Source organism: Oryx dammah, unplaced genomic scaffold (genome assembly GCF_014754425.2).
Source record: "Oryx dammah isolate SB20612 unplaced genomic scaffold, SCBI_Odam_1.1 HiC_scaffold_23, whole genome shotgun sequence".
Classification (NCBI taxonomy): domain Eukaryota; kingdom Metazoa; phylum Chordata; class Mammalia; order Artiodactyla; family Bovidae; genus Oryx; species Oryx dammah.
In genome coordinates this window covers 72,802,916-72,828,545 of record NW_024070207.1, presented here as the reverse complement: position 1 = coordinate 72,828,545, position 25,630 = coordinate 72,802,916, and the positions used below count along the sequence as shown (strand labels likewise).

At 46.3% G+C, this 25,630-nt stretch overlaps 1 protein-coding gene across 5 annotated transcripts in view; it reads left to right on the top strand.

Moving 5' to 3' along the window:
* Positions 1-25,630, top strand: part of DLG3 (discs large MAGUK scaffold protein 3) — a 53,490-nt gene that overhangs the window by 466 nt on the left and 27,394 nt on the right. For 3 of the 5 annotated variants that reach the window (XM_040265737.1, XM_040265736.1, XM_040265738.1), the window contains exons 2-9: positions 3,268-3,318; positions 3,971-4,095; positions 4,298-4,467; positions 4,762-4,898; positions 5,241-5,385; positions 5,988-6,147; positions 7,732-7,888; positions 8,301-8,403. In XM_040265737.1, coding sequence (XP_040121671.1) covers positions 3,268-3,318; positions 3,971-4,095; positions 4,298-4,467; positions 4,762-4,898; positions 5,241-5,385; positions 5,988-6,147; positions 7,732-7,888; positions 8,301-8,403 — 1,048 coding nt within the window. Of the gene's footprint in view, positions 1-3,267; positions 3,319-3,970; positions 4,096-4,297; positions 4,468-4,761; positions 4,899-5,240; positions 5,386-5,987; positions 6,148-6,668; positions 6,855-7,731; positions 7,889-8,300; positions 8,404-9,113; positions 9,336-25,630 lie in introns of those variants that run through there. The other 2 variants (XM_040265739.1, XM_040265740.1) reach the window with 2 other exon arrangements.

Sequence of the window (25,630 nt, the reverse complement as noted above, 5' to 3'; positions counted from 1 at the left end):
GGGGGGGCAACCCAGGGGAGCTGGGGAGTGGGGGGCCTAGAGGCCTGGAGTGCAGCAGGGGTTCCTGGGTCTCCAAGCCAGCAGACCCTGAGCCCCAGCACTGCAGCTGGCTCAAGAGAGATGGTTGGAAATGTGTGCTTCTCTGTGTGTGTCTGTTTGGGGGTCTCCATTTGGAGGGGATTGGGAGGAGCTGTGTGTCAGGAGGTGAAGGTATGGCGGAGGGGCACATTTTCCTGTGTGGGGGGATTGGGTTCTTCTCGGTATGGGGGCTGAGCAGTGTCTCTGTGTCTGACAGGGGGCGGGAGGTTCTGCGGGGGCTGTGTGTGGTGTGTGTCTCCACAGGAGGGGAGGAGGGGGCATGGTGCTCTGCGTAGCGGGAACATGTGTGTGTGTGTATGTATGTTGAGGTGTGTAGAGAAAGGCAGTGGAGCGCCTGTGAATCTATGTTGAGGAGCCATGTGCCCAGCTCGCCAAGCTTCATCCCCTGATGCCATGAGTCCCTCTCCATCCCTTTGTGTGTGAATGTGCACATGGACATGTGGGGATGTCTCTCTGAATGTGGAGGTGTCTCTGTAGATGAAGCTGCAGGTTTGGCTGTGTTTGCCCATCTGTGTGTGTGGCCACATGTATATGTGTGTGAGCATGTGGCTGCAAGTGTGTGCATGTGTGTGCCTCTATGTGTGTGTGTGCATGTGCGGTGTCCCTGGTGAGAGGCGCTTGACAGGCAAGGGAGGGAGGGGGAGGAGGCAAGAGACACGTCCCAAGCAAGGCTGAGAGGCTGCTGAGAAGGATGGACTCTTTTGTCCAGGCAGCTCTGAAGTGTGTGTGTGCTGAGGGGGGAGCTGAAGCAATCTTCCTCGCTCCAGAACAGGCATGGTGCCTGGAACCAGGCAAGGGGCAGCTGCTTTGGTTCAGGGACTGGCCCCGGTGGGGCATGTCCCCCTGAGGTACCCCTAGATGTGGGAAAACTTAGCCCCCCAGCCCTGACTTGGCACAGCTTGGGAACCCCTGGGTGCTGGGCACAACTCCGGCTTCTACCCCCAACCTAAACTGCCAGCTTAGAAAATGGAAGGAGCATCTGTGGGAGAAGCAGCAAAATGGAGGCTGGGCCGGCAGAGCCAGGTCCCTGGCATGCATGGCGGAAGGCCTGTCTGGTTTTTCAGCTCTGCAGCCCCCAGGGTAGGGAGAAGGGAGGAGGAGGCTTTGCTGGGCAAGGCAGGTGCTCGCTGCCCCAAGCTGGTGACCGTTCTGGCCACCTCTGTCCCCCCTGGGGATCGGATGTGCTCTCACTCAGAAGGAAGCATGGGGACTTCCTGGGGAAAGGAATCCTCAGTTCTGCCCTTCTGCCTGTTCACACCGACTGTTTCCTGTGTCCCTTGCTTTGGCCCCTTGCCCTCTCCAGCGGGTTCCCCTCTCTCCTTTCCCCCTCCACCCTGGGGCCCTACCCTTGTAAACACTCTCTTGTGCTTGTCTGGCTCAACTGGGAGATAAATGCCAGTCCCAAGGATAGGTGGACCAGTTGGTCAAGGTTTCTTTGCCAGGACTGATCCCTGGATGGCTCCTGGCCCTGGGAATGTGTTCCTTGAGGGGGACAATGCGAGACTGGAGCGTGGAAGCCAGGAGCTGCTGGGTCTTGCTGGAGCTGGACTTGAAGCATGGCTCTCACATGTGGGCACACATGGTATACCAGATGCATAAAAGAGCTGCATGGAGATCCTTTTGCCTGTGTGTCTGTTGCATGGTACTTCAGGCAGCTGTGTTCTTTCGGGGCTCTTAAGAACCATCAGTTATCCCTCCTGGGATCAGGGACAAGAGTAAGGCTGCAGCAAGAATCTTCCCACCAGCTCCTAGAGCTGCAGGGCAAAAAGTCCTGGGGCCAGGCTCAGGAAAGGTAGAGGCATGATTAGCCAGTCCTGTCCTCCTCTGCTTTTCAAAGCCAGAGCTGTGGGGTGAAGGCAGAAGCGGGGAAGCAGAGCAGGGCATGCAGAGGAATCTTTACCCTGGGTCTGCAGTTTCCCTCTTCAGAGGAGGAGATCAGGGGTCAGGAAAGGGGCCTCACAGCCAAAGATGGGGGGAAAGGCACCAGGTTCTCTGGGGAGAAAGGCAAGAGGGCTTCTCCATTCGTGGGGATGAGAATGAGAGCCAGGGAGCAGGTGCTACTTGTCTGTCCAGAATCACATTCTCACTTGACAGCGGCCACAAGTTTGTCCCACATGGGAGGCTACTTCTGTGGGTTGGTCAGACCAACCCTGTGTTTCCATCCTCTTCCCTTGCTTCTCCTCCCATGACTACTGCATGTCGAAGGCCATGGACTCTGCTGCCAGTTAGTCCATGGGTCACCAGCTTCTTCCTAATGGGGAACCTTGTCCATTCTGCTCCTGTTCCACCCTTGGCTTTGCCCTGACTCCTGACCAGATCCCTTTCTGCTGAGAAACACAAAGCATTCGGGATCAAAAGCCCCTGGATAGAAAATGGATTAAGACTTTGACTCCTTCTGCCCATTGGAGGAATTGGGTTCTTGGGGACACAGAAGGAGAGGTAGAATGAAGATTCATGAGGTACTCTGAGGGGGCAGATTTTCTTTTGCCCATGACCTTTAATGGGCAAGGCGATTGACTGGCCAGAACATCAATGGCCTTGGCAAGCTTGCTTTACTCAAAAGAGCACCTGGAGATCCAGGTTCTAGCCCTTGTTCTGCCACTAACTCCCAGTATGCCCTTAGGCACAACCTGTGTCCTCTTTGGTCCTCAGTGTCACTGTCTGTCACATGGGAGAGGTTGAACAAGATGGTGACTGCTGTCTTTCCAACTCCGACATGGTGGGAGTCTGTGATCCCCAAGTCAGGGAGACCTGTTGTTCAGAGAGGAGCAGGTTCCCATCCAGGCACGGATGCTGTGTGTGGCATGGTTTGCCCACCATGTTCCATTTCTGCCATCCCCCTCAGGCCAGCCCTGCACCCCTCCTAGTGCACCCTGAGGCCCCGGAGCCCAGCCTCTTGGTGAGTGCACCACTGACTGGCTCAGTCCCAGACAATTGGTCTGGGCTAAGTGAGCAGCTGGATTTGGCCTGTGTGGCTGGAAGCAAGGGGAGGGGAGCCTCCTCAGGGTCAGCCTGCCCCATCTGTGGCCAAGAGGTGTCCCAGGGTCAATTTGGGCTTCCCTACTCTGCAGGGAGTAGGGGGACAAGCAGGTTGACCAGCAGGCAGATGGTTGGGGTGGGGAGGGTTAGGCAGGAGGCACTTAGGGTCCTGCCTGTGTCTTTCCCCAGGTGAATGGCAGTGATGGCATGTTCAAGTATGAGGAAATAGTCCTTGAGCGGGTGAGTCTGGCAGTGGGGCAGGATGAAATGGGAGGGGAGGGTTAGAACCAGGTTGGGGGGGGGTTCCTGAACCTTGGTCTCAAGACTCATGGGGACCTGCATTGAGAGGATGTGGAAATGGCCCTCAGAGGCTGCATTACTACATCAATCAACCAACTGACTGTGTGTGCTAAGTTGCTTCAGTCGTGTCTGACTCTGTGTGACCCTATGAACTGTAGCCCACCCGGCTCCTCTGTCCACGGGATTCTTCAGGCAAGAATACTGGAGTGGGTTGCCATGCCCTTCTCCAGGGGATCTTCCCAACCGAGGGATCAAACCCAGATCTCTTATGTCTCCTGCATTGGCAGGCGGGTTCTTTGCCACTAGCGCCACCTGGGAAGCCTAATCAACCGACTAACAAATAATAATTGACCTTGTTTGCTGAGGCCTGGGGAATTGGGGAGGGGTTGGCTTTGCCGAGGCCTCCATGCCAGAATGGTCAGCAGAGGGTGGGAATCTGCCAGATTTGTGACGAATGTGCCCCAGCCTGCCATGGCCCCTTCTGAGGCCTGGAGAAGCTGCTCTGGGGAGGGGCAGGGGTAGATGGGGCCCCAGAAACCCTCCCTTATGCCTTCTGTTTGAGCAGACCATGCCTCTCCACTTCCTTCTGCAGGGAAATTCTGGCCTGGGCTTCAGCATTGCAGGTGGCATCGACAACCCCCATGTCCCCGATGACCCTGGCATCTTTATTACCAAGATTATCCCTGGTGGAGCAGCTGCCATGGATGGGAGGCTGGGGTGAGGTGGTCTAGAAGCAGGGCTAGGGGTTGCAGGGACAGAATGAAGGTGAGAGGGAGGAGGGCTGCCTGACAGGACGACCCTTCCATTAGATCTGAGAAGGGGAGGGGGAGATGAGGGGAGGAGAGAGAAAGAGGAGGAGGTGGGAGGGAGGGTGGAGGGGCAGTGGCAGAGCATCATGCCTCTTGGGCTTCCCCTGCAGGGTGAATGACTGTGTGCTGCGGGTGAATGAAGTGGACGTGTCAGAGGTGGTGCACAGCCGGGCCGTGGAAGCACTGAAGGAAGCTGGCCCTGTGGTGCGGTTGGTGGTACGGAGGCGACAGCCTCCACCAGAGACCATCATGGAGGTCAATCTGCTCAAAGGGCCCAAAGGTGCGGCCCTCTGGGTTCCCGTGCTCTGGCCAGAGGCCCCTGGTTGGCCCTATAGGAATTGGAAAGGAATCCCCTCAGCCCCTGCCTACCTCCCCAGTTCAGCTCACAGTCTTCTTTCTTGACCTCACACTCACCGTTACTGACCGCGGGGTGACAGCCTGGTGCTGGGATCCCCAGGGAAGGCTCCCGTGGGGCTGGTGGACTGGCTGAGCATGGCGGATCGGGGCCGGGCTTAACTGAGTGCTCTGACTTCTCCTTGTGTCACTCTTCCATTCCCTGCTGGCTTCCTCCCAGGCCTCGGTTTCAGCATTGCTGGGGGGATTGGCAACCAGCACATCCCAGGAGACAACAGCATCTACATCACCAAGATCATTGAAGGGGGTGCTGCTCAGAAGGATGGACGCCTACAGATCGGGGATCGGCTGCTGGCGGTGAGACAACCTTCCCAGGGATGCCCAAATGGCGGGGTGGGGAGGTGGAGCTTTAGCAGCCTCTGCCTCCTGCTGAGCCTCGCTCCGGGACTAGGCATTATGGGGAATTTCAAGAGCATCATCTGAGGTGTGTGTCCCCAGATAGCAAGGCCCTAGTCCTCTTCATGGCTGGAACTCCCTCACCTGCCCACCACTACCCCCTGCTTCTCTGCTCCCCACAGCACTGTACTTGGGCCTCTGTCAGACAGCACCATTGAATTTCACTGAAAGAGTACCCCCCCAGGGTTCCCTGGGGAGGCCCTCCCTTCTTCTTCCCAGTGCTAGCCCTAAGACCTCTTCCAGGTGAACAACACCAATCTGCAGGATGTGAGGCATGAGGAAGCTGTGGCCTCACTGAAGAACACGTCTGATATGGTCTATCTGAAGGTGGCCAAGCCAGGCAGCCTCCACCTCAACGACATGTACGCACCCCCCGACTATGCCAGCAGTACGTACCTGTCTGTCCTGTCCCTGGCCCAAAGCCCTACCCCCTGGTTTCTGGAGGGGAAGAAGTTAATACTCCTTGTTAAGAGAGAGAGAAGGGGGGCAGAAAATAAGACTAGTGCTGGGGAGAGCTGAGTGCAAATGCCAGCTGTGTCCCTTCTTCCTGGATGCCCTTGGAAAAGTCCCTTTCACCTGTCTTTAGTTTCCTCTCTGGCAAAAAGGAGCTAGTGATATATGTGCTGCCCTCTTCTTAGGAGTGCTGCAAGGATCAAATGAGATCATGGACGAGAAAGCCCTTGGAAAACTGTATTAGGCTATAGAGATGTGAGGGGTTATTATTAGTCACACCTCTAGTCATGCTTTTCTTTGTAGACTGCCTTGACTTTAGCTCTTTCTAAGACTCACAGGAGTGAGCTCAGGATTCAGAAAGGGACTGTGGAGGAGGAACCTTGGGGGGTGGAGTAGGGAGGAGAGGCCTGAGGAATCAGCATCCCTTGGTCTGTTTTTTTTGCATCTGAGGGAGTGGGGGCAGTCCGTGGTGGAGGGTGGAGGAGGCTACCACTGGGGAGTGCTCTCGGAACTTCTCTCTCCCTTTCTCCATTCCAGCTTTTACTGCCTTGGCTGACAATCACATAAGCCATAACTCCAGCCTGGGTTATCTCGGGGCTGTGGAGAGCAAGGTCAGCTATCCTGCTCCTCCTCAGGTTCCCCCCGCCCGCTACTCTCCTATCCCCAGGCACATGCTGGCTGAAGAGGACTTCACCAGGTAACACCCTCACCCCACCCCTCTTCATCCCATCTAGGGGTGGGGAGGAGAGGAATCCTTTCTTGTTGGCCACGGGCCTTCTTGTAGTATGGCAAAGAAGAGGATAAAGCCCTCCTCGCTTCTGTCTTTGGGGTCTGAGGCCCCCTCTCAAGCCCTTGGGACTCTATGGAGGGACAGAGGTGGCTGCAGGAACAAGTTCTACCATCAGGGGGAGTGCCAAGTGTGTGGCCCCCTTTCGAAAGTGTGGAGAAAGGGTAGGATGGAGTGTTTAAGGGGCCGAGGGGGTGGAGGCTGCGGGGTTTCTTGCCCTGTGACGGTTGCAGCCCCCTCTGTTGCAACCATTTCACGTTAGAGAAGAGAGCAGTTCGGCTGCTGGGGCTGGCGGGCCAGGTGGCCTCGCAGGGATCCGCCCCGCCCCATTCTGGCGGCTGCCGCGGGAACCGGCCACCTTCGCGGAACTGGTCGGGCCGGCAGGGGTTCCGGGGGACAGGTTTCTGCGGGGTGGGGCCTGTGAGGCTGCCGTGGAGCCGGAAGGGTAAGCTGACGGAGCTGGGGGGGAGAGCTGGAGGAGCCATGGAGAGGACACGCAAGTTCTCAGGCTCCGGCTTGGCCCTGGGCTTGGGCTCAGCTTCGGCCTCGGCCTGGAGGAGGGCTTCACAGAGGTGGGCCTGGCCGCTCCGCTCCCTGCGGCCTGGAGGGGATACCAGGTAGGAGCAGAGGGGGGCAGCCGGTCTCAGGGAGGGAGCCTGGCACTGAGGCTGGGAACAAGAGAGGGAGAGCCTCAGACCCGGGGCTCCTCTTATGAGAGATGCTTAAAGTGAAGAGTGAGCCGGGCAAGTGTGCCAGGTTTGGTTGTGTGACTACAGAGGAGCTGCTGCTGCTCCCATATGATGACACTGTGACCATTTACAGAGGGGTTCCTTAGACATGGTCAGTTGGTGTTTTCACGTGCTCGGCTCCTCTTTGGTGAGGCTCCTAAGCTCCTTTTGGGGACCTGGGATTTCTTTATCTCTGTCTCCCACGTAACCCAGCAAGGGTACATAGTGGTAGCTGGTGACTAAATCTGTTGTTGGAGAAAGTAGGAGGGGTCATAGCTGGTGGGTGGATTTTTGAGACTGCAGAGGAGCATGTGTAAAGTAAGTACACGCAGTTTGTGGGTGGTGAGTTGCAGTCAACCCCAAGGCCATTCCACAGCCCCTAACTGATTCCCCTTCTTGTGGCCCAGGGTCCACCACACCAGTTGGTAGGATGGAAGAATCTGGGGAGGAAGAGGACCAGTGAGTGGGCTCTGCGATATGGTCGATAGAGCCCAGGATAGGGGTTTGTTGACCTGAGAGAGTCAGGGACTGCCCACTGGGAAGTTCACTCCAAGCCCTCAGGAAAAAGGAGGAAGAACAACTGAAACTTGGCACTTGGCAGCAAACAGCGGCCAAGCAGGTTTCAGGAGAGAAAGGGAGCAACAGAGTATCATACCTAGGGACCTAAGTCCTTCTACAGACATGTGGGCCTTGTTCCAGCCTGGCCCTCACAGGGATGACAGTTTATACGTACTTTGTCCTGACTCTTCCACTCTTTTCCCTCCAGGGAGCCCCGCAAGATCATCCTGCACAAGGGCTCCACAGGCCTGGGCTTCAACATCGTTGGGGGTGAGGATGGAGAAGGCATTTTTGTCTCCTTCATCCTGGCAGGAGGCCCAGCTGACCTGAGTGGGGAGCTGCGCAGGGGAGACCGGATCTTATCGGTGAGGAAACAAAGGCAAGATGGGAGGATGGGAACTGGGGCACTCTAAAAGGGACGAGGGAAGACCTCACTTTCTCCAATGAATGTTTCTTGAAGTGGGGAAAGGCTAAGAGCTGGAAAAAACATATTCTCTTTATAGATATCCTTAGTGAGGAACAGAGACCAGACTTGTACTTAAAGAAGAAATGCATATCTCTTGGCTCTGAACCCTGGTTGACATTTGACCCCCACACAGATAATTATTACACTGGAGGTGTAATCTTTAGGTTTCATCATAATAGGCAGGGATGGGCTACTGAGAAAGGCATCTGAGTAGGCTTCGGGGTGGGTTACCCGTCTCCCTCTCCTAACTGCTACAACAGAGAACTCCTTTCTTCCTTTTGAGGTGGCTCACAACACCTCTCTTTGGACAGGTCAATGGTGTGAACCTGAGGAATGCAACTCACGAGCAGGCTGCAGCTGCTCTGAAACGGGCTGGCCAGTCAGTCACCATTGTGGCCCAGTACAGACCTGAAGGTAGGAGAGGGAAGGCGGAACAAGATGATTTGGGAAGATTAGACCTATTATTCATTGCTGGCTTTTGCCATCATAGGTAACAAAGGCACTTGACTAGTTGTCTTCTACCCTCACACAGTAACCCCTTCCTCTCCCCTTTTCTGGGTGGGTTGGAAGCATCTATTAAGACTATGCTCAGAGCCTTCTGATTAGGGCTGCAGTGCAGCTAAAGGCCAGTAGTGGGCAGCAGCCTACGGGAGGAAGCACAGAGACTGGGGCGACTGGAAAAAGGGGAGGGGGAAGTGGGGGCAGAGGCGAAGAACATAACTGTACCCTGGAACAGGAGAGTAACTCTTTGCTAGAAGGACCCAAGGGAGAAGAGTACCAACTTCTCAAGAGAGCCTGGACCAGCCTTTGTGACCCCTACTTCTCCCCTCATCAGGGTGACCGTGAAACACTCATAAACCCGCTGAAAAGGTGATGCTAGGTTCTCCAGGTTGGGACTTGGAAGTGGACATCCCCCTCCCGCTACGGGGGTTCTTCTTTGTGTTCTCTGGGTGCGTGTCCCCCGGCCTGGGCGAATGGGCGGGGCCAGTTATGCAAATGAAGACGTTTGATTGGCTGGGGCCAGCCAAGGCCCAGGTGCCGAGGTGAGCTGCGGGATGGCGCGCCCGAGCCAGCCCGCCGGCGGGGTGGCCATTGGCCGGCCGAGCGCGGCCTCCAGCCTCACGCCCCGCCCCCTGACCCAGGCGGAGGGCGGCGGGCGCCCCTCCTCCCCCCCTCGCGCGCCTCAGGCGTCTCCTCCTCCTTTCTCTCCCCTCCCCCCTCCTCCTCTTCTTCCCCTCCTCCCGCGCGGGCCCCGCTTTGTGTCCGTGGTCTCCCGCGCGGGACGGAGGGGCCGGCGGGAGCTGGCGCTTTCTCAGCACTAGACCTGGACTCCGACTCGGCGCCAGGTGAGGTGGGGCGGACAGGGGTCAGGCCCCTTCACAGTCCCCCCTAACCTCTCTACGGTTCTGTTCTCAGACTCTTTTCCCACACTGTGCCCCCAACTCTGCGCTCTCCCTGGAATCCCTGGGCCGCGTGTTCCCGGCTCCGCGCGGCGCGGGGCTTTGGAGCCCCTCCTGAGGGCCCCTCGCCGCCCCACGGAGCGCCTCGCGCGGCTGAGCGTTCGCGCCACCGAGCCCCTGCGGGTCTCTTAACCTCTTGGCCATCACTTCTCCCCACCCACGAACTCTGCCCTTTCTAGCCCGGGGCCTCCGTCCGCCTCCCAGTCTCCTTCTTGCCAGCGGCTGCGCCCCTAATTCCCGTCCTCTGAGGAATTTTCTCTGTCTTCCCCTCCCCCACTCCCGTTACTATCCCCCACCCCCGACCTGGCGACCTCTGGGAACTCCCGAGGTGGGCTTTGTATTCTCGCCCCAACCCACGCCCGCTTTTGCTTGCCAGCGTTTTCCGACTGTCGCCGACTCCTTTCGTCCCCCCTCCCCCTTGTCGGGCCGGTCTTTGTCCCTTAGGGCTGCAGTGCCTGGGCTCCTGGGACACCTAGGCCCCGCTGGCCGGTCACTGAGATGGAGGCAGGGCCCTCCCTTGGGCAGGTGCTCTGTTCCTTGAGAATGAGGAGAGACTGGCAGCTCTGTTGCAAAGCTGTGAGGGATGGAAAGCGCCTACCTTTGTCCTTTCCGCTGCCCCACCCCCACCCCTTGTTCAGGGCCTTTAGGCCAAGAAGAGAGGGGCCTGCCACCTTTTGCACTAGGCTCTTTTGATGGGGACAAGAGTAGGGAGGTGACTAACAGGAGAGCTTGTTGATCTGAGGTACTGGCAAAGAGGGATGCAAATGGACACCTTGAGTCATTTCTTTCCGTGTTGGGTGTCCAGCTTAATGACAAGAAACACACATTAGGGTTATTGTTTTTATGATGCCTGCGTGTGCTGTTTGTTTCTCCGTGTAAACCTCACCATCTGATTTTTATTAGCAACCAATATCTATCCATTTCATGCCCGCTGCTTAGGCAACCTAGGTTCTGCAAAGAAAATGGTTTCTTGTGTGTCTGTGGGGGGTGTGTGGGTGTGTGTGTGTGTGTGTGTGTGTGAGAGAGAGAAATTGATGTGTTTGGTTTTACTTACTGATACTGGACACAGGGAAACTACTGTGAATTTGGTGGTAGTATGTTGGAAACTGATAACTACATGTTTCTGTGAGTTTTGTTGGGAGAATGTAATTGGTTTCCATAAGGAGCCGCAAGTTGTCCAGGCTGAAGGGATTCCTGCAGTGTTCATTGCTCTCTGGGCATGTTTCTGAGCGTTTATGATGTTTGTCGAGGTGCTGTCTTATGTTAGATTTCTCTACCATTTGAGAAACAAAGCCCTTCTTCTCTTAGGATTTAGTTGAACCACTGTTGTTAAGGCTCTGCCACCCCAATCTCACTTCTTTCCTTGGTTTGGAAAACCCATCAGGGCCTCAACATGGAAACGCTTTTTTTTTTCCCCATTAAAAAAATGGACCCTTAGAAACAGGCCCAGAGGGACTATCAAGCATTCTATGTTGGGCTCTGAGTTTTCTTTGATAAAGTGATAGTTTTTAAGAATGAGGACTGCGTGTAAATACTGTTCTTTGGAGGATTGCCTCACATAGGCATTTACAAAATGAGTAATCCAAATATATATTTGTTGGCTAAAATGGCAGAGACTTTCCATGTTATTGGTCAAATAAGTGTTCATCATCTGTATTTTTTTTTTTTGCGAGGAATGTGGGCACTGGAAAAGATCACGTAGTCCAACCCCTCACTGTGCAGATCAGAACAGCGACAGGAGAGCAGGGACATGACTTGCCTAAGGTCATGAAGGGAACGTTGCTGAGGTTCAGCGATCAGTATAATCCTAAAGTCCACCACTTGGGATAAATCGTGCTTGGGAATACCTAGAAACCTGAGACCTTTTTGGAGCAGAGAAAAGGAACAGGGAAACTAATAGAACAGAGAGTGAGGGAAAGAAAAATGTATGTGTGGGGAAAGGTGTGAGTGATCACTGTGGTGGCCCCGGAGGCACCATTGCTCAACCAGTGCACCCTGTAGCTAGATATCTTTTAGTACAAGAACTTAAAAAAATAGCTTTAACTAATTAGAACAATCAGAATAAGAACATTTTTTCTCCTTTTTTTAACAGCTTAATTGAAATATGATTCATATACCATACAATGCATCCATTTAGGTGTACAATTTAGTGGCTTTTAGTATATTCACAGAACTGTGCATTCATCATCACAGTCAATTTTAGAACATTTTCATTACCCCTCTCTTTTGAATACATAGAGATGGTACAAGCATTGTAAGGGTGATTGTAAGTGTAGGACAGTTGCTTCCTGATGTATCTCATCTGGGCACTTAAGCTGGATGGCAGCTCTAACTTTGAAATATCTGGTTGCCTAATGGGTTGAACCCATAATGAAGATAGGAACCTTGTCTATCTATATAAACTATGTATTATGCCTAGCACGGTTGCTTTACAAACATTTGTATGATGAAGCTTTGGAAAATATTAAAATGGAAATAGAAGTGCTAAATGATAAGGTACCACAGTGAGAGATGCTGTTTAATAGTTTCACTCTTGATTGCTCCAAACTGTTGTGGACACAGCAATCCTACCTATTTAGCTAAAAATAGCATGATGTTCTTGGGCATGTATAATCCTGCTTAAAATTCAAATTGAAAATTTAAACAACTGGCTCTTGGCAAAGGCTCCCTTCCAGTTTATTCTAAAATGAAAAATATTTTTCTGTGACTTGTGGAATTGCTCTATCAAGGGAAGGATGGGTTTCATATTATAACATTTTGATTTAGAAACTATCATCTCCTACATTTTCCTCCCTAGTTACTTTCTGTCAGCCTCTGTTTATAAACTCAGATAGTATTTTTCTGGAAAGCCCTTTTGTTTTTAGCATAGAACCTGAACCCCAAATCAGGAGGAGAGCCAGAAATTGGTCACTAAGGTAGCTAAACTGGGAACTGATCCTTTGTGACTAGTCTTTTCAACTGGAATGTAAATCCAGACAGGCTGGGGCGGGGGTACAGGGAATGGAAAAGAATTAAAGTTTTCCATACTTACTTTGAAGTGCTGAAGAGGCACACTTTTCACCATGGAAACATGTACAGGTAAGGCCTGGAAGAGTTAAAGGATCAGTCTTGATAATAACTTGTAAGCATAAAAGGGATATTTTCCCCATAACATTGAAGTAACCATCATATCTCCCCTGTTTGAGAATGAGGGATGTAAATGTAGCTGGCACCCTATCAGCATGATCTCTCTTGAGAGGGTAGAGGTGAAAGTTTATCAAGGCAAAGAATCAAAGGCCTGAAACTCCTACTGCCATCCTAAAAGAAGAAAGGAAGAAAATGAATTCCTGTTAACGGCATTTCTACACTGAACAATTTGAAGGCAGCTACTATTGTATTTATCTTTGTGCCCCAGCACCTAGTCCAGAGCCTGGCACATATTTTGTTGAATTACTGAGTATCTCTATGTTCTCAGAACCCGCCTGCCAATGCAGGAGACTTAAGAGCCACTGGTTCGATCCTTAGGTTGGGAAGATCCCCTGGAGAAGGAAATGGCAACCCACTCCAGTGTTCTTGCCTGGAGAATCCTATGGACAGAGAAGCTTTGCAGGCTATAGTCTGTAGGGCTGCAGAGAGTCAGACACGACTGAAGCAACTTAGCACTTAGCACAGCCCTATTTACTTTGGCCACCTGATGTGAAGAGCCGACTCATTGGAAAAGACCCTGATTCTGGGAAAGATTGAAGGGCGGAGGAGACGGGGGTGACGGAGGTTGAAATGGTTGGATGGCATCACTGATTCAAAGGACATGAGTTTGAACAAACTCCAGGAGATAGTGGGCTTCCCTCGTAGCCCAGTTGGTAGAGAATCTGCCTGCAATGCAGGATACCCAGGTTCAATCCCTGGGTCAGGAAGATCCCCTGGAAAAGGAAATGGCAGCCCATTCCAGTATTCTTGCCTGGAGAATCCCATGGACAGAGGAGTCTAGCAGGCTACAGTCCATGGGGTCGCAAGAGTCGGAGATGACTTAGTGACTAAACCACCAACCACCACCACCAGGGAAGCCTAGCAGGCTGCAGTCCATGGGGTCGCAAAGAGTCGGAGATGACTTAGTGACTGAAGAACAACAGTGCTCTAGATGGCTTTGTAAGCATAATATCCATATGGGATAGGTGGTATTATCCCTATTATCTGGGCTTCCCTGGTGGTTCAGACGGTAAAGAATCCACCTGCTATGCGAGAGACCTAGGTTCGATCCCTGGGTTGGGAAGATCCCCTGGAGGAGGGCATGGCAACCCACTCCAGTATTCTTGCCTGGAGAATCCCCATGGACATAGGAGCCTGGCAGGCTACAGTCCATGGGGTCACAAAGAGTAGAACACGACTGAACGACTAAGCATACACACACAATCCCTATTTTACAGATGAGGAAAATGAAGATCAGAGAGGTTGAGTGACTTGCTCAAGGTCCCACAGCCAGTAAGGGGCAGAATCAAAATTTGAAGTCAGATTTCCTGAGAACTTCGTGTCCCAGGCTTTTGCCAATAGACTGCCAACTACCTTTCTCCACAGCAGAGAAGCTGTAAGCCTCCCTACCCTACCCAGAAGATACTCTCTGAGAGTCACAATTGTTAGCTTTTTAAATCTTGATGATCACAAACTCCTATACCAAAGGAGGTAACAAAACCTGAGGGAGAACCCCGTCTCCTGCAAAATGAAAGAGGACTTAGGAAGACTGTCACAGAATGGTATTGTGGGGGATACCTCAGGAGGAGCCAAAAGATGAAAGTTGGTTGGCTTGACTTAATATGTGCAGGCTTAAGAATACTAATACCAAAAAAAAAAAGAATACTAATATAGTAAAATGGAGTTGTATTTGTAATTCATTTTTTATGACCTTACAATTCAGTCATTTAAGGGTGTAATTCAGTGGTGTAGAATTCACAGAGTTGTGCAACCATCATGTCAATTTTAGAACATTTCACCACCTGGTAAAGAATCCTTTAGCTGTCTCCCACCCCTCAAACCTCTCCATCCCCCTCAGTGCTACTAATCTACTTCTGCTTATATGGGTTTGCTGTTCTGGACATTTTGTATAAATGGATTCATATATTATATGGTCTTTTATGACTGACTACTTTCATTTGACAGTGTTTTTGAGGTTCATCTGTATGGTAGCATGTATCAGTACTTCATTTATTTTTATGGCTGAATAACATTCTGTTGTATGAATATATCACATTTTGTTTATCCATTTATGAGTTGATAGGCATTTGGGTTATTTCTACTTTTTGGCTGTTACAAATACTACTCTTTGAACATCTGTATGCATATAACTGGATCATATGGCAACTCTATATTTAACCTTTCAAGGAAAATCCAGGCTGTTTTCCGTAGTGGCTATGCCATTTCACATTCCCACCAGCAGTGTGAGGGTTATAATTTCTCTACATCCCCGCCAACCCTTGTAAATGTCAGTCTTTTTGATTCTAGCCATTCTGGTGGGTGGGAAGTGGTATTTCATTGTGGTTTTTATTTGCATTTCCCCAAATGGCTAATGATGTTGAGCATCTTTTCAAGTGCTTATTATTTGCCAGTCAGTTTTGCTTTGCTTGGTCCCTTGATTCTCAAGCTGTTTACGAATTGACTTGAGACCAGAGCAAGCCAACTGTGTCATTACTCAGGTGATTAGAGGGAAGCAGGAGGAAAGGTGCTACCTTTCACTCTTATCAACTGTGTGCTGGAGGGCTTGGGTGCAGATAATTTTAGCTAGGAATGCTGACCTGATAAAAATTAAAGGGACCCCCTTAAAAAAAAAAACCAGTTTATTCACATACTGTACAATTCACCCATTTACAGTGTACCACTCAGTGGTTTTTAGAATGTTCAGAGTGGTACAACTGTCAATTTTAGAACATTTTCCTCACCCCTAAAAGAAGTCTCATCCCATTAGCAGTCACTCCCTATTTCCCCCAAACTCCTCCCTTCTTCCTAGCCCAAGGCACCCACTAATCTACTTTCTGTTTCTGTAAAGTTTCCTTTTCTGGCCCATTCATATGAATGGAATCATATAATATGCAGAATATGCAGTCTTTTGTGTCCTGGCTTCTTTCAACATAGTTTTTTCAAGGTTCAGCCCGATGTAGCATGTAACACTTCATTCCTTTTTAAGGCTGAATAATGTTTCATCTTATGGTTATACCACAAATCGTTTAACCATTCTTCAGTTGATGGACTTGGGTTGTTTCCATCTTTTGACTGTTGTGAATACTGCTGCTATCAATGTTCATGGGAAGTTTTTGTGTGGTCATATGTTTTCAATTCTTTTGGGTATATATTCCTAGGAGTGGAATTGCTGGGTCATAAGGTAACCACATTGAACAGTTTTGAGGATCTGCCAGATTTTGCCAAAGTGGCTACACCCTTTTAGGCCCACCCTGTTTTGCAAACTTAGAAGAGAAAAAAAATGTCAGCTTTCTTTTCAGTTTTGCCTCCTGGGGCTGAACTTTATATACAGCTCGCTCGCTCTCTCTGTGTGTTTGTACTTGTGTACACTGGGCTTTTCAGTCTTCCATGTAGCTTAAGGACATGGTAGCTAGAGTTGGCAAAGCATTCTGACTCTAGCTAGACAGGTGCTTTCTTGTCCTTGTTAGATGGTTTGAGACAAAATCCTAGGAACTTTGGTGTCTATAAAACATTGGTTATTCTGATAGGGTAGAATGATTAGAATAATATAGAAAATGAATTATTTCTTATTTATTTATAGCATTTTAGGATTTCTTTTTAATTTAATGTGTTACTTGTTGAAATCTTGACCCTGATATTTACACTGTTGCTTTGTTTGTTTAAAGCTTTAGACTTATATTCCATAATAGAGTAATTGTTTTATTGTTTTTAATAGAGAAATAGAATAATTTGGGCCTATCCCTGGTGGCTCAGACGGTAAAGAATCCGCCTGCAATGCAAGAGACCTGGGTTCAGTCCCTGGGTTGGAAAGATTCCCTGGAGGAGGGCATGGCAACCCATTCTAGTATTCTTGCCTGGAGAATCCAGTGGACAGAGCAGCCTGATGGGCTACAGTCTGTGGGGTCCCAAAGAGTCAGACACGACTGAGCGACTAAGTACGCACATATATCATTGTCATTGAGATGAAAAAATATGGGTTTTGCTCCTTTTATCTTAAGAAAGGGAATCATCTTGGAGGAGTAGCCAAGGCCCTGGGTTCTAGTTCTGACTTTAAGTAGCTGAATGATCTTGTACTGCTGCTGCTGCTGCTAAGTCGCTTCAGTCATGTCCGACTCTGTGCTACCCCATAGACGGCAGGCCACCAGGCTCCCCCGTCCCTGGGATTCTCCAGGCAAGAACACTGGAGTGGGTTGCCATTTCCTTCTCTAATGCATGAAAGTGAAAAGTGAAAGTGACGTCGCTCAGTCGTGTCTGACTCTTTGCAACCCCATGGACTGCAGCCCACCAGTCTCCTCCATCCATGGGATTTTCCAGGCAAGAGTACTGGAGTGGGGTGCCATTGCCTTCTCTGGATCTTGTACTAGTCAACTTCTTTGGACCTCAATTTTCTGATCTGTAAAATGATGGGACTGTCCAAATGATCCCACATGTTTCTTCTAACTCAAATTCTGTGTTAGATAAGTGGAAGTAAGTTGTGAATTCAATTCACAAGTTCCTGTTTGTGACTAGAGTGTTACTGAATCACAGTTTTGAGTTAATAACAATCTTGCATTAGTAAAGGTCTTGTCTTCCCCTCTTCTTTTCTGTGGTAAGGCTTTCATCCTCTTGAAATGGATCTTTGTTTACTTTTCATTGAATTTAGAAATCTTAAAAATGCAAAGACCTTAGAGATTTGGGGATTTTTCAACTTGATAAAATTAACACATTTTGTATAAATATATACATTGGGGGTCTGCATACATGAGTGTCCTTCAGATTTTCAAAAAGAAGAAAGAATTTTGTAAATCTTGGGTTAAATAAACTATATTATTGAGTTGTTTTGTAAACACTCAGAAAAAGAAGTGGTGAGCACTGAAACCACCATTGATTCACCAAGGTCAAACAAATCATGTCAGACTGCCAAGTTGCTTTGATGGACAGGGTTACTAGACTGGTAGATCAAGGAAATACGGTAGATGTGGTATATCTAGATTTCAGCAAGGCATTGGCAGGGCTTCTTTGGTTTACTCTTGGGTAAGATGGCAAGGTGATAGTAGTGATAATACGTTTAAGTGGATTTGTCTGCAACTGGTTGAGTGATCAGTCCCAGGGAAAAATGAAGAATGAGCCAGGAGTGGGAATGGAGGGGAATTTCTAGTGCATGTGTGTCCTGTCTTCATCCTTGGGCCTGTCCTTTTCAGTCTGCCTCTACATCCCCCTCAGATTATATTTTATGTTGTAATATATGATTTTAAAAATTATATTTATCCTGGATATATAAATATTACATTCAGATTTGTAGAAAATTGGAAAACAACAAAATACAAAGTTTAAAAAAAGCTCAAATCATGTGTAAAAATACCTCCAGAAATAACCTTGTATTTGTGTGTATTTCCCTTCAAACTTTTATATCTCATATAGTACGTATGTCTTTCAAGACTGGGATCATTGTATTTAAGCAGTCTTGTATCCATTCTTTTAACTTAGCATATGTCATTAATATTTTATTAAAGTGGTTCTTAATAATTAAATATTCCATCATGTGTGTGCCATAATTCATGTAATCATTCCCTTATTGGAGGACATGTAGGTTGTTTGCAGTTTTTTTATTTTATAAATAACACATTGATGGATATCTTTGTATGAGGCTTTTTGTGAATCTGTGATTGTGTGTTCAGAATGAATTCCTTGGAATGGAATTATTGGGCTAACAGATATGAACATGTTTAAGACTTTTGATATATTTAATATGTATTTGATATATTTCCCTATCTCCAGCAACAATATAAAAGTGTATATTTTGAGATCCTTGCTAACATGGAGTGTTATTTTTTAAAATATCTGTGCAAATTAGGTAAAAATGTTATGCAATGCATATCTTAATTTGTATGTCTTTTTAATAATAGAATTGAACATTTCTCTGTGTGTGTGTTTATTGATCATTTTTTGTGCGTGGATTGCCTGTTCATACCCTTTCGCCATTTCCTTGTTGAGGTATATTTATCAGTTTTTGCATGCATGCTAAGTCGCTTCAGTCGTGTCTGACTCTTTGCGATCCCATGGACTGTAACCCGTTAGGCTCTTCTGTCCATGAGATTCTCCAGGCAAGATTACTGGAGTGGGTTGCCCTGCCCTCCTCCAGGGGATCTTCACTGACCCAGGTATGGAACCCGTGTATCTCATGTCTCCTGCATTGGCAGGTGGGTTCTTTACCACTAGCACCACTTGGGAAGCAGTTCTTTCTGACCCATAAAAGCTTTAAAGTAGTCAGTCATATATGTTGAAAGATTTTTCCCATTTTGTACTTTGCTTTTTATTTTGATGTACAGATGTTTTGTTTTTATGTAGTCAAATCTATCAGTGTTTTCTTTTTTGTATATTTTGCCTCTGCCCATAGCTTTGGAAAGGCCTTTCTTACCCTGAGAGAAAATAAATGTCCACCTTTTTAAAAAAATTCTAGTTGTTTAATGTTTTTCTTTTTGCATTTAAAATTTTAACCTGCTGGGACTTTATTTATGATGTAAGATAGGATACTACCTTATTTTTGCTCCAAATATTTTAAGGAATTACCTTGGAACTATTTATCAGATAAAATCTATTATTTTCTTGCTGTTTTGGAGTGCCACCTTTATTACGCACACACACAACCACGCTCACATACTCATAATTTGGATTTTGAGTTTCTTAATTCTGTTCTGTGATATTTTACTCTGGGATTATCAGTTACTGAGAAATGACCACAGATGGTTTGACAAATAACCAGAAGGGTCTTTCTCTAGGTCTCAGTTTCTGGGTTCCTTCCACAGAAACTTGACCCAAAAGATCCAATTGATACCCCAATAAACATTGTCAGATAATTTGTGATCCTGTTGGAGTGACCACTGTGAAGAATAGTTGAATCTAGACTCTCAGTTGACGTGTAAAACAGAAATCAGGGATTTCCCTGGCAGTCCAGTGGTTACGATTTTGCACTTCCACTCTAGAGGGCCTGGGTTCGATTCCTGGTTGGGGAGCTAAAATCTTGCAAGCTGCTGGGTGCAGCTGCAGCCACAAAAATCCAAAACAAAACAGAAATCAGTTACATACCTATGGCTGATTCGTATTGATATAAGGCAGAAACCAACACAATATTGTAAAGCAGTTATCCTCCAATTAAAAGTAAATAATAAAAAGAAATCAGTTACATTAACTCATTAGCAAGCTTAGTCATAAAATGTTGTGTTTCAGTCACTATATTGCAATATTTCTGTTAAGTGGGAAAGATTGTTGTGAACAAGAGTACCTGCTACCTTCAGAGCAAGGAAAGGTACAATTCTTTATTCATTCTCGTGTTTTCCAGATGAGATGTTTTGTCTTGGGGTGATTCTACATAGACTTTGACTTATGGGTTAAAGGAGCTAAAGGCTTTGTTAATCTTGTATTTATTTGAATATGCTATGTGAAATTCTTTAGAAATAGAGAAAAGACCCTATTTGAACCTTTTACCCTGATCTCTGTTTGGTGATTCAGTATAGAGTGAGAAGAGCTGGTGGCTAGGTCCTATGAAAAACTTTTTCTTAGCTTGATGAAAAATCAAAGCATTTTTCATGCTACTCATTTCAGACCAGGTGGCTGAACGTCATGGCACCTTATATAGTATAGTGCTTTTGCTCAGTGCCCTTCCTGCATCCTCACTAAGCTCTTTAGGGGACAGAAACATCCAGTCAGAGTCATTAGGAATAATCTGGAATTTTTTATGGCATGCTGATATGGATTGTCTTGTTTTCTGTTTGATTCCCAGTATCAGGGTGCTGTCCAGAACTCTGGTAATGTGTGTGTATGCCTGAGGAAGCATTGTGACAGTGGAGGGACCAAAATACAGTGACACTGAAGTTTCTGTTCTGGGTTAGTCATAGTTCTGAGCCTATTGTTCTAAAAGTAGAGCTGAAATTTTCTTCAAGCACCATTTGCCCATATGGAGGCCTGTTTGCCACTTTTCTGCCCTCTCATATAGCCTTAAATTCTTTTTATTTCAACTTATACTCCTTACTTTGGTATTTTTTGACCCAAAGAGTATAGAATTATTTGCAGATGTGAAGATTTCCTTCTTGTAGATCATGTTAAAAATTTTAATTAGACTAGTCTTAGGTTTGATTTCTTATGGACCGCATTGATTTGATTCTAAAATCATAATTATGTCAAAATCAGAAGGAACCTGAGAAATGGTTTAGTTTTAGAGGTATCAGATATTTTAAATAGTAGGCTCCATAATTAGAAACTAACCCAAGTAATAGGCTTCATATTATTTTATAGAGACAAGTTTGTGATTCTAAGAAATGTGCTTTTTGACAATTCATATGCTTATCTCCACACTGACAGGTATCTTCTTTATTGGGCTTATTTTACTTTTGGCTCCATTCATTTCTTTTGAAAACATGAACTATGTTGTTGGTACAGATGCTTGTAATTCATACAAATCCTGAGGGTTTGCATTCCACAGGCAACTGTAGAAAACCTAAAACACAATTCATACTCATCAGAATTTGTGACTCTCGCATGTGATTCCTCTGAGCTCAGGGCAGCTCAGCAATGGCAAATGAGGGCTGTATGAATTTGAGATTTGAACACCTTCACTTCCTTAGGAATAAATGAGTCTTTGGGCAACTGTTGACTTATTTTGTGATGATAGCAAACCAAGACACTGTGTTGTGATTCAGCCCTGTCTTTTACTCAGTGTTTGTTTGGGAACTTAAGGTCAGCAAGTTACATTTTTTTTTGATTTTATTTGTATTTGCGTCTTTCCATTGTTCCTGCCTGTCACAGTCTGTGTGTCTGAAGTCTGTCATCCAGTTGTCTCCCCAGCTTCATTGTCCTTTCCGAATTTGGTAGGCATGGCTTTTATTTTATTTTGGAGCATTTACCTTTTATATCTTCGTTCACACCATAGGTAGTCAGTGCTGCATGCAGACTAAGTACTCTTTGTTGCTTCTATTTGTTTCTTGTCTCTACAACATTTTCCTACCCATAACCAAATAGAACCAAATAAGTTTTCTATAGTTTAAGAAACTGAGCCCCTTTCACTGTTTCCAAATTACTGACAAGTATAATTTCTAATACCAAGAAGACAATTTTTCTTTCATTAGGAAGGTAGATGCATTTGAGATCAAAGTCTTAGAGGGGAGATGGCTTTGGAGGCTTGGTTATGTGTCCATTTCACAGTAGTGAACATTGTAGTTTCCGTCCTCTTTGATGCTTTATTAGGCTATTAAGTGGGTCTTGAAAGCTCTGATATGTTAGTGTTTTGCAGCATTGGTTTACAGTTTTGTTGTTCAGTTTTTACCCTTTTGGGGTGAGTGGAAGGAGAAAGTTTTGTGTTCTTTTTCCATACATTAGTTCCTGAGGAGCCAGAATTTGAGAATTACGGTGTCCAGGTTTGTCCTGTCAGATCTTTTTAGCAAGTTTACACCCTTGTTGACTCAACAAGGGTGCTAATTGCCATGCTAAACTTTGAGAAGGAAACAAAAAACACATCAAGGAGCTTATAGTTTTGTAAAGGAAATGACATCACAAATTCTGGGCACTAGATTTTAAAAAGGGAAAGGTAGTGGAAGGCCTGGAAACCATGTTAGATGAAGAATGTTTAAGGAAGTAACAATATTTAGCCTGGAAAAGAGAGAACTTATTTTGAGGACATGATGGCCATTCTCTATTATGGCTGATATTATCCCACCTTTTCCTGGTCTTTTAGGAAACAACTCAGAAGCTGCATTTGAACCTTTCTCACCCTACATCCAATCAGTTGTCAAAATTTCTCTCCTCTGGCTCCAGCATATTTCTTTTTTTTTTTTTAAATATAAATTTATTTATTTTAATTGGAGGTTAATTACTTTACAATATTGTATTGGTTTTGCCATACATCGACATGAATCCGCCACAGGTATACACGTGTTCCCCATCCTGAACCCCCCTCCCTCCTCTCTCCCTGTACCATCCTTCTTGGTCGTCCCAGTGCACCAGCCCCAAGCATCTTTCTATCCTCAGTTGTCCCCACACTATGTCAAGCCTTTGAAGTCACTGTCTGTACTAGTAGAACAGGTTCTTGGTCTCTGTTGCCTTTGTCCCTGTTTTCCTTTCTATATTATGTTCTCAGAATAATCTTCCCCCAAACCTAGTTCTAATTGTATTACTTTCCTATTTAAACACTTAACAGTGGTTCCCAAAGCCTAGTAAGAAAAGCCCTTACTCAAACTCTTATAATCTGGCCCCCAACCTTCCATCACTTCCCCTTCCCCTGTTCACACTATACCTTCTATTCAGTCTTATTCAGTAGTCTTGGAACCTGTTCCAGGCTTCCCCAGCTCTTTGATTTTCTTTAAATTGTTCCTTCGTACAGTTATACAGAAGAGAATCTGTCATGTTTATACTGTTTTAGACACCAAAATAGGACCAACTAACAAAAGAGATGGCCCTCAATCTAACAATTTTCTCTTGTAGTGTTGTCTGAGCTTCCCAACATTGGGTATATTTGAGCAGAGATTGGGAGCTAGCTGGTCTGGATGCTGTAAAGCAGGCTGCCCACCCCCAGGCTGTAGGTGCTAGACAAGAAGAGAAAGCATGGTTCTCTGCTCTGAAGAAACTTAAATCTACATGTGAGGCACCACACTTATTCTCCCCATGATAGCTAAAGTGATATACATACACACATGTTCATGTCATTCCTTTGCTTAAAATCTTTCAGTGACTTCTTTCTGTTACTCTTAGGATGGATGCAGAAATCTACAAGGTCATGTATAATCTGACCTCAGTCTGCCTTCCTAGTCTGATCTGCCAGTATCTCCTTACTTCCCTGTGATCCAGATATTTTTACCCCCACATATTTTGTTTCTTCTATCTAGAATGCTTTATCTGTCGCTCTTCCCCTGGCTAACTCTTCATCCTTAAAGACTCAACCTAAATGTCACTTCCTCATGGAAACCTTAGTTAACATCGTCCTATCCCACCCCCCTCAGTAGGTTGGGTCACCCTGTTAGTCTCACAATCATAACTAAAGTTGTAATTAAATAGTTGTTTCTTTCATTCTTGTAATTTCTAGGAACCATTTGATTACCTTTATATTCCCATCAGCTCTCATAATGCCTAGCACACAGTAGACATTTAGTTAATATTTGGATAAATAAATGAATGAATAAGACTTCGGGGTGGTGAACAACATAAAGGATGTTCAGTGTCAGGCAGGGAGAAAAATTTCAGGACAAGGGAGTAATAGCTAGGAACGAACAAATTGTGTTCAAAAGTTGCAGGCAGGTTAACTTAAAAGAGGATTCTGTTATTATATGCCAGAAACCACAAAATTGTAAAGCAATTTTCCACCAATTAAAAAAATAAATATTTTTTAAAGAGGATGATCTGTCTAATGACACATGGAATAGATCAGCTAAGAGTGATAGGATGATGGTTTTAGCAGTCTTTGACATTTTAGTTGAGATATTAAAATTCTTTAGTTGCTATTGAATTATTATAGATACTTGGATGAGGGGCTCCAAGTTGGAGTTTTAGGAAGGCTTTTGAAATAAGATTCTTAAACTGGACTGGAATTTGGAGAGCCTGGGGGCAGACTACCAGCTAGAGCAATAAAGCAGTGGTCCAGAGAAGAGGTAACTATGTGACCTAAATCCAGGCAAGAGATAAAATAATAATGAGAAAACAAAAAGGCAATGACAGTGGAAATTAGAAAGAAAGAGATGGATTGAGGAGGCAGTTAGGAAGAACATCAGCAAAACTTGAGGAAACACTGGTTGTGCACAGGGGAAAGGGGGCTGTTGTTTCCAGTACCAGGGAGATTTGGCTTGAAATTATCAAGTAGGTGGATGCAAAGTGGTCAAAACTAAAGGTAGATATTTCTAGAGGTAGACAGAATGTCATATAGGTAGTAGGACAATCCCCTTAAATCAGCAATTCCACCCACTGGTAGACCTTTCCTGTGATTATGCAGAGAGAACATTTGAGGTTCCTCTTTGTCTATTCCAGAATGCAATTTTGGCTTTACTTTCACATAACCTAAATGCTTATTAAAGTTTTTTCTCCCAAAACGAAAGATCAATCTGTCCTTAAAGGTAAGTTCTATTTCTTCAGGAACAGAAAAGCTGCTGGAAGCTTTAGAATAGCAGTTTATCCTTACTTCCAGTTAGAAGGGTTTCAGAATGTTGGGGTTCAGTTTGGTAGTGCCAATCATATTTTTTCATGTGCATGTAATTTGACCCTGCAGTTTCAATTCAAGGAATCTATGCTATAGAAATGCTCATACAAATACACAGAGCAGCACTGATTGTAATGTAAAAAATCAACAATTTAAATATATGTCAGTTGGGATATGACTGAATAAATTATGATCTGTCCATAATATGCAATACTATGCAGCTATTATAAAGAATGAGGTAGATCACGATTCATGTCAGTATAGGTTGCCATGACATATCAGAGAATGAAAAAAGCATGTGAATCTTTGTGAGTTGCTAATGTATATAAATGATACATACAGAAAATAAGTCTGGAAGGATACATACTAAAAATCCTAACTAGTTGCTTCTGGATACTGGGATGGGGAAATGATACAGGAATGTCCAAAGGAAAAAAAAATTCTTTTAATCATATGCTACTTTTATAATTTTAAAAAGCGTAAACTCATCAGCTTTCTTTGCGGGCACATTGTACAGAGGCCTCTTTAGCATTTTCCCATGGAATTTGCAATTATATTACCATTTCTTTTTTTATGAAAGCTTTCCAACCCTCTTGTCCTACCTTCTTTTTGAGACTGGCTATGGAATACTTACCTTATCTTTTCCCTGAACTAACAAAACAAAATTCAATTTTGTAATCAAGACCAGTAGTTTCAAACTTTATTTGGGATCAGAATCACCTTTATACTTGTCAAAAATACAGATTCTTGGGCCTACTCAGTAAGTTCTGAGTCTGTGTGGCGAGGGTCCAAGATCCTGGTTTTTCAGAGGGCCCCCAGGTGGTCAAGAAGAACCCTGTTTGGGGAATGATGTCTGACTGTC